This window comes from Carlito syrichta, unplaced genomic scaffold (genome assembly GCF_000164805.1).
Source record: "Carlito syrichta isolate Samal-C Ts95f unplaced genomic scaffold, Tarsius_syrichta-2.0.1 Scaffold307227, whole genome shotgun sequence".
NCBI lineage: Eukaryota > Metazoa > Chordata > Mammalia > Primates > Tarsiidae > Carlito > Carlito syrichta.
The window spans coordinates 354,999-368,258 of NW_007251323.1; the positions used below are offsets into that span (position 1 = coordinate 354,999).

The window sequence follows — 13,260 nt, forward strand, 5'->3', positions numbered from 1 at the left end:
GTTCGAGACCCGCCTGGGCAGCGAGATCTCATCTCTACAATAAATCAAAAAAATCAGCCGGGCGTGGTAGCGCATGCCTGTAATTCCGGCTACTCGGAAGGCTGAGGCGGAAGGATCGCTGGAGCCCAGCAGGATGAGGCTGCGGTGGCCGGGAGCGGCCACTGCACTCCAGTCTGGGCGACCGAGTGAGACTCCAACTAAAAAAAAAAAAAACAAAAACAAAAACAAAATACACTGATCCATTTGGGAAGGAATGAAAGTTCAAATTTATAGACAGTGAGAATGGAGAGGAAGTGACAGCTGTTACAATTACTACGGCTATGAAATGATTCTAAAAGATGAGAAAGAGGGAAAAAAATCTGCGGTGATCCCTTCGGTGAAATGCACAACTTCAGCAGGATGCTTAGGGGTCTAAACAAGGGCCCAGTGCCTGGGACCAGCAGTACTACTACTTCCCCTGCCTCCCACCTCACCCCAACCTGGAGCTCATTCACTGGTTCATGATACACATGGGATGTGGCTGGCCTCCAATGCTAGTAGATTTGCATTTTCTTTGGTCAGTGGAGAATTCAAAGAAGACCTCTGTGGCTTTGCTTTATTCCAAAGTCAGATTTCTTGTCCTTGCACCATGAGGACGAAGGAATATTAGAAATAGTTCTTCAAGAAAGGCTGGGACATAACATCAACTGTAGTAAGCATGAGTTGAAGAATAAACACTCACCATTTCTGGACAGAGTCTCCTTTCTTTTTTTTTTATTGAGTTGGAGTCTCACTCTGTCGCCCAGACTAGAGTGCAGTGGCCGTTCCTGGCCACCGCAGCCTCGACCTGCTGGGCTCCGGCGATCCTTCCGCCTCAGCCTTTCAAGTAGCTGGAACTACAGGCGTGCACTACCACGCCCAGCTAATTTTTTTTAAAATTTATTGTAGAGATGAGGTCTCACCAAGTTGCCCAGGCGGGTCTCTAACCCGCGGGCTCAGGCAACTCACTCACCTCAGCCTCCCAAGGCGCGGGATTACAGGCTGAGCAGAAAGCCAGAGAGAAAAGCAGTCCTGAGTTCAAACTATTGAACTGAAGAATGGAAGAAGAGGGAGGAAGGGAAGTTGGGGACGATGGTGGAAGAAGGACTTGCCTTAAGTTAAGAATCAAGTTTCACCCTGTATTGGTCCTGAACCCTACCTTCATACCGTCTCTACTGCAGGCCTGTGCTTGGCCACATGCTCAAAGCCTTCAACCCTCAATCAAATTCCTCTTGATGGTGATTACCAACAATGGCCACCAGGAACACTACAATGACAATCAAGCTAACTGCCAGATGTTTCATGAAAGGTAGGGGTGGGGGAAATTTTCTTAGCCACAGCGATTACCATTAGGGGGACTCCACACCACTGCATACTGAGACCGCTACAGGCCTGGAAGAGTGATTCATGGCTAGTCCTCCTCTCAAAACAGGCAGAGCCAGCAATGCTCACCTCACTGACCACCTTCTGAAAGGTGTTCTGCTACAACTTGATAAAGAGGATGGGCTGCTTATAGTGTACAACCGCTATGTACTTAGAATGTAGTCAGTAGTAAGAAGTCCTAAAAAGCCACTGACAGCTCAGCTTTCCTGAGTTTAAAGGCACAGACACCATGGCAATAATGATTCGTGACAAGAGTGTTGTGTCATGGCTCAGGTCTTCCTTTTTCCAAACTGTGGACATCACACACCAACACAATAATACCTGGTCGCACTGGTTGGTCTTCCAATACCCTTTCTGCCACAGTTAGGGTTTGTACAGGCAATCAACATTCACAAAGGTAAGCTGACTAGGGTTTACCATGCTCTGGCCACTCATGCATATCCTTGCACCAGAAAATAAGGGATCTAGAGTAGAGTCACTGATCTCAAGAGCCCAGTGCCTGGGACTGGAGTACTGCTTGGCCTAGCCCTGGTCCCAGCCCTGGCCCTTTTTTAAATGGAAAATCCATTTTCGAAAAACATCAAAATAGGTAGCTGCTGCAGTTAGGGTTATACTCATTTTAAGAATTATTAAAATATTAACAATTCCAATTATTTCACAACCCACCTGTCCCCATGGGGAAGACTACATATCTATGATCTTTTCCATTTGAGAGAAATAAACTTCTACCTTGTTTAGACAACTGTTATTTTCAGCTTCCCACTTATCCTTACGCAATCTAAATGTTTAAACTATCTTATTTTTTAAATCTTGTATCCAGTATTTTACACTACAGCAATCACAGCTATTAACATATTTCTTGTATTACACTCTCATCTGTTGATTTATTATAGTCAAGTGTTTATACTGGCTTAGTTCTATAAGGTTTTACTCATTTTGTTCATTGCAGATTTCCATCTTTCAATGTCTTCTGCCCATCTTTGTCATAATTTTATTTCAGTCAATCCTGTCTGTTTCCTTTGTCTTTGTAGTATTTCTTTTATAATTACAATCCTTAGATCTTCTTCAGTCATTTTAATACTTTCTGAAACTTTCAAGCTATTCAATCAATGAACATTAGAAAATTATTAAAAACAATTTTATCCATTCTATTAATGACTTAGAAATTCACACATTCCTGCAACAGTATAGTTATATGACAGTAACTACATTACTGTCAATTTAAACACTGACAAGTTAACAGATAAGATTTAAATAAGCCCATAGCTGCTTTTCACTTTCCTTGGTATAGTCATTGAGAAAAACTCAAGTCCATTTAAATAATGAGGGATATTCCTCTACATTTGACATGAAAAGATTTGGCATCTAACCCATTTATAATTTGAAGACTTGAAGAAATTAACATCATTATAAAAGCCCATACTTTTTCTCGGACACCAGAACAAAGTTTCCACTTTAAAAGCGAGAGAATGGGCCGGGCTCGGTGGCTCAGCCTTAATCCCAGCACTTTGGGAGGCCGAGGTGAGTGGATTGCCTGAGCCCGCGGGTTCGAGACCCACCTGGGCAACTTGACAAGACCTCATCTCTACAACAAATCAAAAATTAGCCAGGCGTGGTAGCGCACACCTGTAGTTCCAGCTACTTGAAGGCTGAGGTGGAAGGATCGCTGGAGCCCAGCAGGTCGAGGCTGCGGTGGCCGGGAGCGGCCACTGCACTCCAGTCTGGGTGACAGAGTGAGACTCCACTCAAAAAAAAAAGAAAGAGCGAGAGAACGATTATCACAGACTATCCCCTAAGACATCGATCACTTTCCCAATCACACTTAAATAGTCAAAGTCAGTTTTATCTTCAAAGCTGATTATCAAAAACATAAGATCAAATTGTCTCAGTATATGTAATTTAGAGGCTGATACCAATTCCTTATTCACACAAGCTATTATCAGTACACTATCACCAAAGGGAGTTTGCTCAGCATTAATCAACAGCTAGTAATTGCATATTATTAGATCATTTAATTAGTATGAGCAATTTCTTCTTCCTACTAAAACTTAAAAGTCCTTGACCATAAGCATCAGGTGAGTTTAGTTCATATTGTATCCTTGTGCCTAAACCAGTGCCTGAAAGAGTCAGTTCTCTATGAATTTTTGTTGAATAAACAAACTATAGTCCAACTTTTTAAGCTGCTATCTAGGGTACAAAATGCAAATACTAAGGGGTTACAGAAAATCATTTAAGTGCTTACTTACTCATAACTACTAAAGCAGAAAATATCAGTTAGATCAAATAGCCTGAGTGTTCCAAAAGTCAACACGTATTTAGTGTCCTAAATCTCAAAGTCAAAATGTCCAAACTATTCCCACAGCCAATCTCCAACAACCATACTCATGCAAACTCTCTTTCAATGAATACTACCCAAGTCAAACAACTAGAGACCTACTCAGAATCCATCCTCTTTCTCATCTTTCAGAACCGCCTTCTAGCCTTAACTCGTATATTCTATCACTTCGTCTCTATCCTCACTGATCCTCTATAAATTTGAACTTTCATTATTTCCCAAATGGATCAGTATGTTAAAAAAAAAAAAAATCCTTCTAACTGATCTCTGGTTACAGTCTTACTCTCCCACCAAATCATCATGTAAATTGCTCTCAGGTATTTTTAAAATGCAAATATGAGCGAGTCATTTTCTTTCTAAAATACCAATTTCACAAAAAGTCAAAACATTCAATGGTCAGAATCTAGTCTCTTCTTTTAGCTCGATTTCTACTAGGGTATCTCATGTCTTCTATGGCGAGGAATAGATTTCACCTCTGTATTTCCTGTTGTTACATTAAAAAGTGTCCCCTGCTATTGCCTTTCAAACTCCTACTCCTGGTTAAGATACTGTGAACACTGTTGAAATGACAACAAGGGATATTAGAATATTACATAAACTTGGTTGGTAAAGCAGCAGCAAGGTTTTATGGCACTCGCTTCAATTTTGACAGAAGTTCTACTACAGTAAAATGCTATCAAACAGCATTGCATGCTACAGAGAAATATTTCCATGAAAGGAAGAGTTCATCAATACAGAAACTACACTGCTGTCTTATTTTGAGATATTGCCACAGCCACCCCAAACCTCAGCAACCACCATCTCGATCAGTCAGACGGCATCAACATCAAGGCAAGACTTTCCACCAGGAAAAAGATGATGACTTCCTGAAGCTCAGAGAATTGTTAGCACTTTTTAGCAATGAAGTATTTTTGATTACATATACATTGTTTATAGACATAATGCTACTGCACACACAATACATTACAGTATAGTGTAAACATAACTTTTATATATACTAGGAAGCCAAAATATTTGTGTGACTCCCTTTATTGTGATATTCACTTTATTGTGATGGTCTGAAACCAAACCCCAATTTCTCTGAGGTATGCCCACATACCATATGTATCTTTGCAGTACCACTCCTTTTCTCCTGTCTTCTCACAAAGAACATTGAAGAACTTTCTGAGAAAGGAACCAATATAAAAAATACTATGCTAAATAACCTTATATATATGTTTATATTTTATGTAAGCACTGTAGCATCATGTATTATCCATCATTATACAACACAAGGGACTTATGATAGTCCCTTAATAAGTATTTCCAAAATGAATCCATAATAGTCTCTAGAGCTCTAGTTCCTTCATTTTAACTGCTGTAAAGGCTTAATGTGTTGAATATACCAATATTTTATTAATCAGTTATCCTGTTTATAGACAAGATTGAATTGGTTTTCTTCAATTCTGTATTCTCAGTAAAGAAAAAAGGAGGGGAAGGGGGCTCTCACAGTATATGCACTCATTAAGTATTTACTAAATGAACAAAAATTGGACAGTAGGCCATTCAAATTTTCTTGCTATCACCAAAATGTTCTTCCAAGGAGTCATACAGATTTGTACTCCCATTAGTCACTGGCCTTGTAGTCATAATGACTCTGGATACAGTCATCTTTTTATATTATTCATGTGATGGGTATAAAATAATATTTTATTCTGTCCCACTCAAATTTTATTATTTTTCTTTATTATATAATTGATTTTATTTCCATCATGAATGAGTTCTTGCTTCCAATTACTTGTTCTAATTCGTTATTATTGCTATACAGAAGACTTTTGATTTTTTAGTTTTTATTTATTTATTTATTTTTTGAGTTGGGAGTCTCACTCTGTTGCCCAGACTGGAGTGCAGTGGCACACTCCTGGCCACCGCAACATCGACATGCTGGGCTCCAGGGATCCTTCTGCCTCAACCTTCCAAATAGTTGAAACTACAGGTGCATGATACCATGCCCGGCTAATTGTTTATTTTACTGTAGAGATAAGGTCTCGTCAAGTTGCCCAGGCGGGTCTCGAACCCGCAGGCTCAGGCAATCCACTCACCTCGGCCTCCCAAAGCACTGGGATTATAGGACTAAGCCACTGAGCCCGGTCGACTATTGATTTTTTAAATGTTAATTTTTTATCTAGGAACTCATTCGTTCTAACAGTCTATAGTTTCTCCTGAAATTTCAACACAGACAACTGTATCCTCTGCAAATATGGATACTTTTGCATCTTTTTCTTTTCAATTGTTATAGCTCTTCCTCCTTTTTTCTCAGTACATTGGCTAGGGGTTCTAGTATTAACAGTAGTGATCGCTCTGGGTCTGGAGAATACATCTAAATTATACCGTTAAAAACAACATGATAATGAAGGACAAAATCATGGACTATTCAGCAAATTGGATAGAATTGGAGACAATCATCCTTAGTGATCTATCACAGAAACAAAGAACCAAATACCACATGTTCTCACTCATAAGTGGGACCTGAACATTAATTACAATAGCACAAGGGAGGGATCAGCAATCTGGGACACTGGGAGTGGGACAACACAAAGGGTGACTGATCCGAAACCAAGGAAGTTAGGACCAAGTGGAGGCCCAAACTTCACCTGCACATACACTACTTATGTACCTAACCCTGACTTGTACCCTACATTTCTATAATAAAGTAAAACAAAAAATGAGCTGCATGTTTTGGGGCAATAACCTTTATAAGCTAAAAACATTCCCTCTTATTTCTAATTCACCAAAAGTTCTTGGTTTTCATGAATATTAGCTATATTTAATCACACGATTTTTCTAAACATTCTACATCATTTCAGGTAAGTACAGGTTTTTTTTCTCTCGTAATATAATTACTTGGTGCATTATACTAAAAGATTTTCTAATATTAGACCATCTTTGCATTCCTAAGACAAAACCTCCTGGTCTTAAAATTTTATGGCTCAAATATTAGCTTATCTACTCTACCCTTTCTCTATTTAATTCCCATTTCTACTTTAATTATTCCTTTCCCCACAATTACTTTACACTTGTTGTTTTTCTAAGTTGTATTGCTTTCATTTGAGATACTTAGTACACTTAAGACTATATATGTATTCAAGTAGTGCTATAGATGGTTCTGACATTTTTGCTAATATGCGTATTTCAAACTGTATATTTCCTCTTTATCACGAGCTATTTAGAAGCACCTTTTTATATTTCCAATTATAACGCAATTTAGGATAATTTATTTTATTGTGTATTTCAACATCAACTGCATTGTAGTCAAAGTCACTGCAGGAGCCTTTCTGTCCTCTTAATAAATCCTGCTTTAAAAAAAAAGAAAAGAAAAATAAATCTTTTAAAACTTCCTCAATATTCCATAGGTATACTATATTATTTATGGCTAAGTAATTATTTTGTTTATGCTCCCTCCCAAGAACAAACTTTGGATTTGAGAAAGTGTATCTGAAAATTTCTCTAAAATTATATCTTCAAAAATGGTATCTTTTTTATTCCCTCTGTTTTCACCACCTGGCATATTCTGGAACTCTTTGATTCATACCAAAATCTCTAAAGAAGTTTATCTTTTATATTTTCTTGCCTCTTTATTTTTCTGGGCTACATTCTAAGTGAATGCCTAATAAATGCCAATTCTTGAATTCTCCCTCTGATGGCATCTAATTTACCCAGCAGAATCTAATTTACTAAGCTTTTTACTTCAAAAATGCATTTTCGATTTTTAAGACTGGTTCTTTTTCATATCAACCTCTTCTTGTTTCATTTATTCCCTATTTTGTATTATAAAAATTTCTTCTTTCATCCCTCTTATATCTTAAGCATACTTATTTATTTGCCATTCATGCATCCCCTCTAACATTTCTGTGATTTCTTTTGCTCATCTTGAGCACTCCATTACAGAACCATAGCACATAATGTGGGTTTGAAACTTCATTCCCTAAAACATTGGGAATTTTCACAGACCAAGTCACCAATCAAGTGGGCAGACATTGCAATTTAGGTGCTGGTTATAAGGGCTATGTCTGTCTTTCCCATCCCTCAGCCCTTGATTTCCTGTAAGTAGGGTTTTAATATAACTACCATACACACTAGTATCCTTTGGGTATTAAAGCTCTCTCTCTCTCTCTCTTCTTATGAAAAAGAGCTCAGGACCAGCTTTGTAAGAATTCATCTATACAAAAAAAAATCAAAAAATGAGTTGGGTATGGTGGTGAACACCAGTAGTCCCAGCTACTTGGGAGGCTGAGGTGAGAGAATCACGTGAGCCCAGGAGTTCAAAGCAGCAGTGAACTGTGATCATGTCAATGCCCTCTAACCTGGGCAAAAAGTGAAATCCTGACTCAAAAAAAAAAAAATTTACAGCAAAGTAATAAGAAAAAAAAGTTGGGGGTAGATTTCAACAAAGAAATGAGAAAAAGTTGAAAAGACAGATTAAAACCAAATTATGGAAGGCAACAGAATCCTGAGTATTCATCCTTATCCTTCAGAAAATGGGGATCCTAAGATTTTAAGGAGAGTAATAGTATAAAACAGTATGACTAGGCAAGAGTAGTATAAAGACTAGAATACAATGGATGAATCACTATGATCACTATGTGAAAGAGAAAATACTTATATTGGTCGGTGTTTTATTTCAAATATAGATGATGATAAGATTTTGTTCAAATTAAATAAAAGTTGGGCCTGTAATCCCAGCACTTTGGGAAGCCAAGGTGGGAGGATCACTTGAACCCAGAAGTTCAAGACCAGCCTAGGTAAAACAGTGAGGCCTTGTATCTTCAAAAATAAAAAATAAAAATTAGCCAGGCATAGTGGTGCATGCCTGTAGGCCCAGCTCCTCAATCAGAGGTGAAAAAATTGAGCCCAGGAAATCAAGGCTGTAGTGAGCAGCAAACTGTGATCGTGCCACTGTATACTGCACTCCAGCCAGGGTGACTCTGACTCAAAAAAAGAAAAGAAAAAAATCAGTATTAAGCTTAAGCTTTAATACAGTATGCATTAAAGTTATTTTACCTTGGCTGGGCGTAGTGGCTCAAGCCAGTAATCCCAGCACTTTGGGAGGCCAAGGCCAGAGGACAGCCTGAGCCCGGGAGTTCGAGACCAGCCTGGGCAACTTGGTGAGACTTCATCTCTTAAAATAAATTTAAAAATCAGCCGGCATGGAAGTGCACACCCGTGGTATCAGCTACTTGGAAGGCTGAGGTGGAAAATCACCTGAGCCCAGCAGGTCAAGGCTGCAGTGATCGTGAGTGTGCCATGCACTCCAGCCTGGGGTGACAGAGTGAGACTCCACCTCAAAAGCATACATTACATACATACATAAAAATAATTTTACCTAAAGACATATCTGGTAAAATGAAGTTTTACATGAAAAAAAACAGAAGAAAAATACTAAAATACAATTATTAAAATAGAGAAGCAATTAAGTAGATCTTAAAAATCAATACTTCTTTTGCTGATTAGCAATTCTATTAATGTACATCAAAGAAATTGTCAAGTTTAATGGCTAAAGGTCACAAATCTATTTTTATATTATACTTATGTAATGTATAGATTGTTATTGTTATCCATTGTTTTGAATATCTGGATATTTGTTTCATCATTTAGCACCAGTTCACTACTTTATCTCCCCTTCCTGCCCACACAAATTCCAACCAATCTTGTAACACCATCTGGTAACATACATAAAAAGCAATAAGCATTAAACCTCCTTAAGAGCTTCAAAAAGAAATATAGGTTAAAAATTGAAAGTATGCTGATGAAAAGTTGCCAGTTTTAGTTCTAAAAGTAGTTAAGTAATAGTTACCTAGTTTTCAAACATAAATTGGAAATGAAAGAAAAACTAAGTAAACATTAAATTTAAAAATTTAACTTACTCTCAATCATTGGTGATTCAAGAATTCAAATTAAAATGACGATGAAATAATATTTTTCACCTGTTATCAAATCATTCTTAAATATAAAATATCCAATTGCTAGCACAGTTACAATGAATGTGGGCATTCCCCTACACTTCTAGTGAAAAGTACACTAGTATAGTTTTTTGGCGATAAATATGTTATTTATATATCACACAGTTTTAAAATACTCTTTAGTCAAATAATTCCACCTCTAATATTTAAAAATTAAAAGGCAGAGATGTAAACATAAATAATGAATACATTTCATGAACATGGAAAAATGTGAAGATACACTAAAGGAAAAGCAAAATGATTATGGTTCATCCTTATAATGAATTAGTAAGAAGCCAATAAAATCAGGTATTTCAGAACACTTAATGATTGTGTTGAGTAAATGAGGAGAGATAAAAGACAGGAAGCAGGTTTAAATGATCACATACATGTACAAAATAACCATGAAATAGTAGTTGTGGTTATTCCTAATTCACCACTTAAGAATGATTTTCTTTCTTCTTTCAATACAAATGTGCTTCTTACACTAAATCAAATTCTAAAAAGTGCATCAAGGCAATACAAATTCTCTAGAGCAGCTCCTATTATATACAGGTCTTTCTAGTTAAAATAGCTTAAACTGAAGCATATCTTATGACTAAACAAAATGCCTTTACTGATGCGCCTTATAAAACAAACCAAAACAAAACCCTTAAGGATAAACTTCTTGATTACATAACCAGCAAAGGTCTATAAAGTGCCAATATGCCATATTAAAAGACCCCACGTATGTTATTGACCACGCTGCTTTACACATGAAACAGAAACACTGCAAATTTACCTGCATGGCACTCTTCCCCAGCTTCACCACCTCAAACAACGTGACAGGCTCCCCTTCACCATTCTGTTGAGGGTGCCCATTAGCTCTTCCACGGCCTGTTCCTCGAACTCCGGCTTCAATTCTGCTCTTCTCACCTGGAGATTTTCGAGGCTTCTTATTTGTAGACTGGATAAAAAGATAAGGAAATACTGCATTTAATGCAGACTTACTATGCTTTACACAAAATAATCTTAAATTATGCTTGATCCTGTGAGAGTCATTTGGCACCTAGTACTAGAGGGAAGAAATATAATCCCTAACCAAAATAAACTACAATTCATTCTCAGTGATTAAAAAAAATTGCAAACAGGCCAGGTGCGGTGGCTCATGCCTATAATCCCAGTACTTTGGGAGGCTGCGGCAAGAGGACTGCCTGAGCCCACAGATTAGAGACCAGCCCCAGCAACTTGGCAAGACCGTATCTCTACAATAAATCAAAAATTAGCCAGATGTGGTGGCGCATGCCTGTAGTTCCAGCTACTTGGAAGGCTGAGGCGGACAGATCGCCTGAGCCCAGCAGGTCGAGGCTGCGGTGACGGTGAACATACCACTGCACTCCAGCCTGGGCAACAGAGATTCCAACTCAAGGGGAAAAAAAGCAAAAAAACTGCAAACAGTAAAACATAAGTTCATATATGTTTTTAAAAACTGATCTAGTATTGTGTACACGAACAATGGTCAATGTTTAACATGTCACCGCACCCCCCCTTGACATTTCCTTCTTCACATATTCCTCAATATTCTGCTACTTCCTTAGAAACACTGTTCAATAAAACATTCCTGGGACATGCTATATATTCTCCACTTCTCCCTCTACTGAAATGCTGAAGTATTTCTTAGTCATACAATAAAAATATGAGGGGGATCCAAAAAGACCTGGAATTTATTTTAAAAATTGTGTATTTATTCTTACATGCTTAAACTTTAGTCACCTTCCAAGTATTTTCTGCTCAATGCAATACAATGAGACACTTTTTCCACTGCCCCAAACAGTTTCTGAACTCGTCAATTTTCATGCCTTTTAGTGTTTGTGCCGCTTTTTGTTGCACCTCTCCCACATCAGTGAAACCTTTCCCTTTGAGGACTTTTTCCACTAGGGAAACAAAAGTCACTCCGAGCAAGACTGGGCGAATACAAAGGGTGGGGCACAGGAGTCATGCTGGTTTTGGTCAAGAGTTACTGAATAATCGGTGTGGTGTGGGCAGGTGTGCTTGCAAATCACCCACTGTGAAATAGGCAAACACAATGAAAGAATCTCCAAAAAAATTCACTGACGCTGAACACAGCCTCTCACAACAAAGCTAACTGGGCACACTGATGCCGATGGATTCCTCGAACACTTCCTTGACCTGTACTACACCAGAGGCCTCAAGCCTGTACTACCAAGGGCCTGTCCACCAAAAGATAATTTCCTTTTCTGGGGGAGTCCCCCCTCATACACTGAACATATCTGGAACCATTTTAGGTAAGGGAAATATAAAAATAAACAAAACAGGCAAATATTCCTGCCCTGGTGAGTTTACATTCTTCAATTAATAAACCCTCCTGTGCCACCAAGTTGTTTTTAAAGTTAATACCAGCAATAATCTTATCTTGTAGAGCCAAGGGTAATTTGAAAAAAACTGCTTTTCAGTCACTGAATGTATTCCCATTAATTTCATTCATATATATAAACACTCATTTGATAGTTGCTGTTTCACCAAACTCACCAATGACACCAATGATGATAAATATAGCAGACGTTTCTTAAAAGTCTCTTCATATGCCACATGCTTTTCTTCCTTTCCTTTCAGATATCTTGCCCGTCTCTGTATTTCTTACCTGATGTTACCCAAAGGTTTCTCCTAAGCATCTTTTCTTTTCAATCCTTATACCCTCTTTGAGTAATTTAACTCATTCTTATTATACCCATGTTCCAATAACAGTTTATTGCTCCTCACCTCCAAATCCACCTGTATTTGCCCTACTTTGTGATACTGGAGCTAGGACCTGTGAGATCTCTCTTTTGTCATCTGTTACAGTCCTAGGCTTTTTAAGTAGAGGTTTCTGGAGGAATACTCTAAGGCACAGCGTGGAGGGACTTCTCTTCCTGGTTCCAGTACCTGCTCCCTGCATTTGTTATTATTGTGCTTCTCACAGTACAGTACTCTTTTCATTCCCGTTAGTACTTAATGGCCCTAAAACCATTTTGTATGTGCGTAAATTAATACATAATGAGTTAATTGCTTAATTTTTGAATAGATTTTACTTTTTAGAGGCCAGGACTTACATAAAAATTGTACAAAGAATTCCCATATACTTCCCTTCTAGCTACCTCTATTATTAACATCTTACATTTGTATGGTCCCCTTGTTAGAATTAATGAAACAATATTGATACGCTAACAACATTCCACATTTTGTTCAGCATGTTTTATTTTTTGTCTAATGATATTGATCTGCTGTAGGAGCCCATCCAGGACACAACACAACACTTCGTCTTCATGCCTCCCTAGCCTCCTCCGCTGTAAAATTACTATTCTTCCCCCTTTCCATACGGTACCCTTTGAAGAAAGTCACTACAAATAGCCCCAAATTAAGGAAGACTACAAACCATAGTGTGGTTCCACCTCCTTTATCTGGACACTTCCACAAGGGAGACTTGTCTATTGTTCATTTATTTATTCAATCACTTATACCAGTATGGACTCATTAACATTTATTTTATACTTGTAGCCGTAATTCAAA

The 13,260-nt window shown here is 38.0% G+C and overlaps 1 protein-coding gene across 2 annotated transcripts in view; it reads right to left on the reverse strand.

Annotated features, from left to right (window-relative positions):
* STAG1 (stromal antigen 1) overlaps positions 1-13,260 on the reverse strand; it is a 283,214-nt gene that overhangs the window by 248,931 nt on the left and 21,023 nt on the right. For both annotated transcript variants that reach the window (XM_008064213.2, XM_021715629.1), the window contains exon 3: positions 10,496-10,660. In XM_008064213.2, the coding sequence (XP_008062404.1) occupies positions 10,496-10,660 (165 nt within the window). The remainder of the gene's footprint in view (positions 1-10,495; positions 10,661-13,260) is intronic.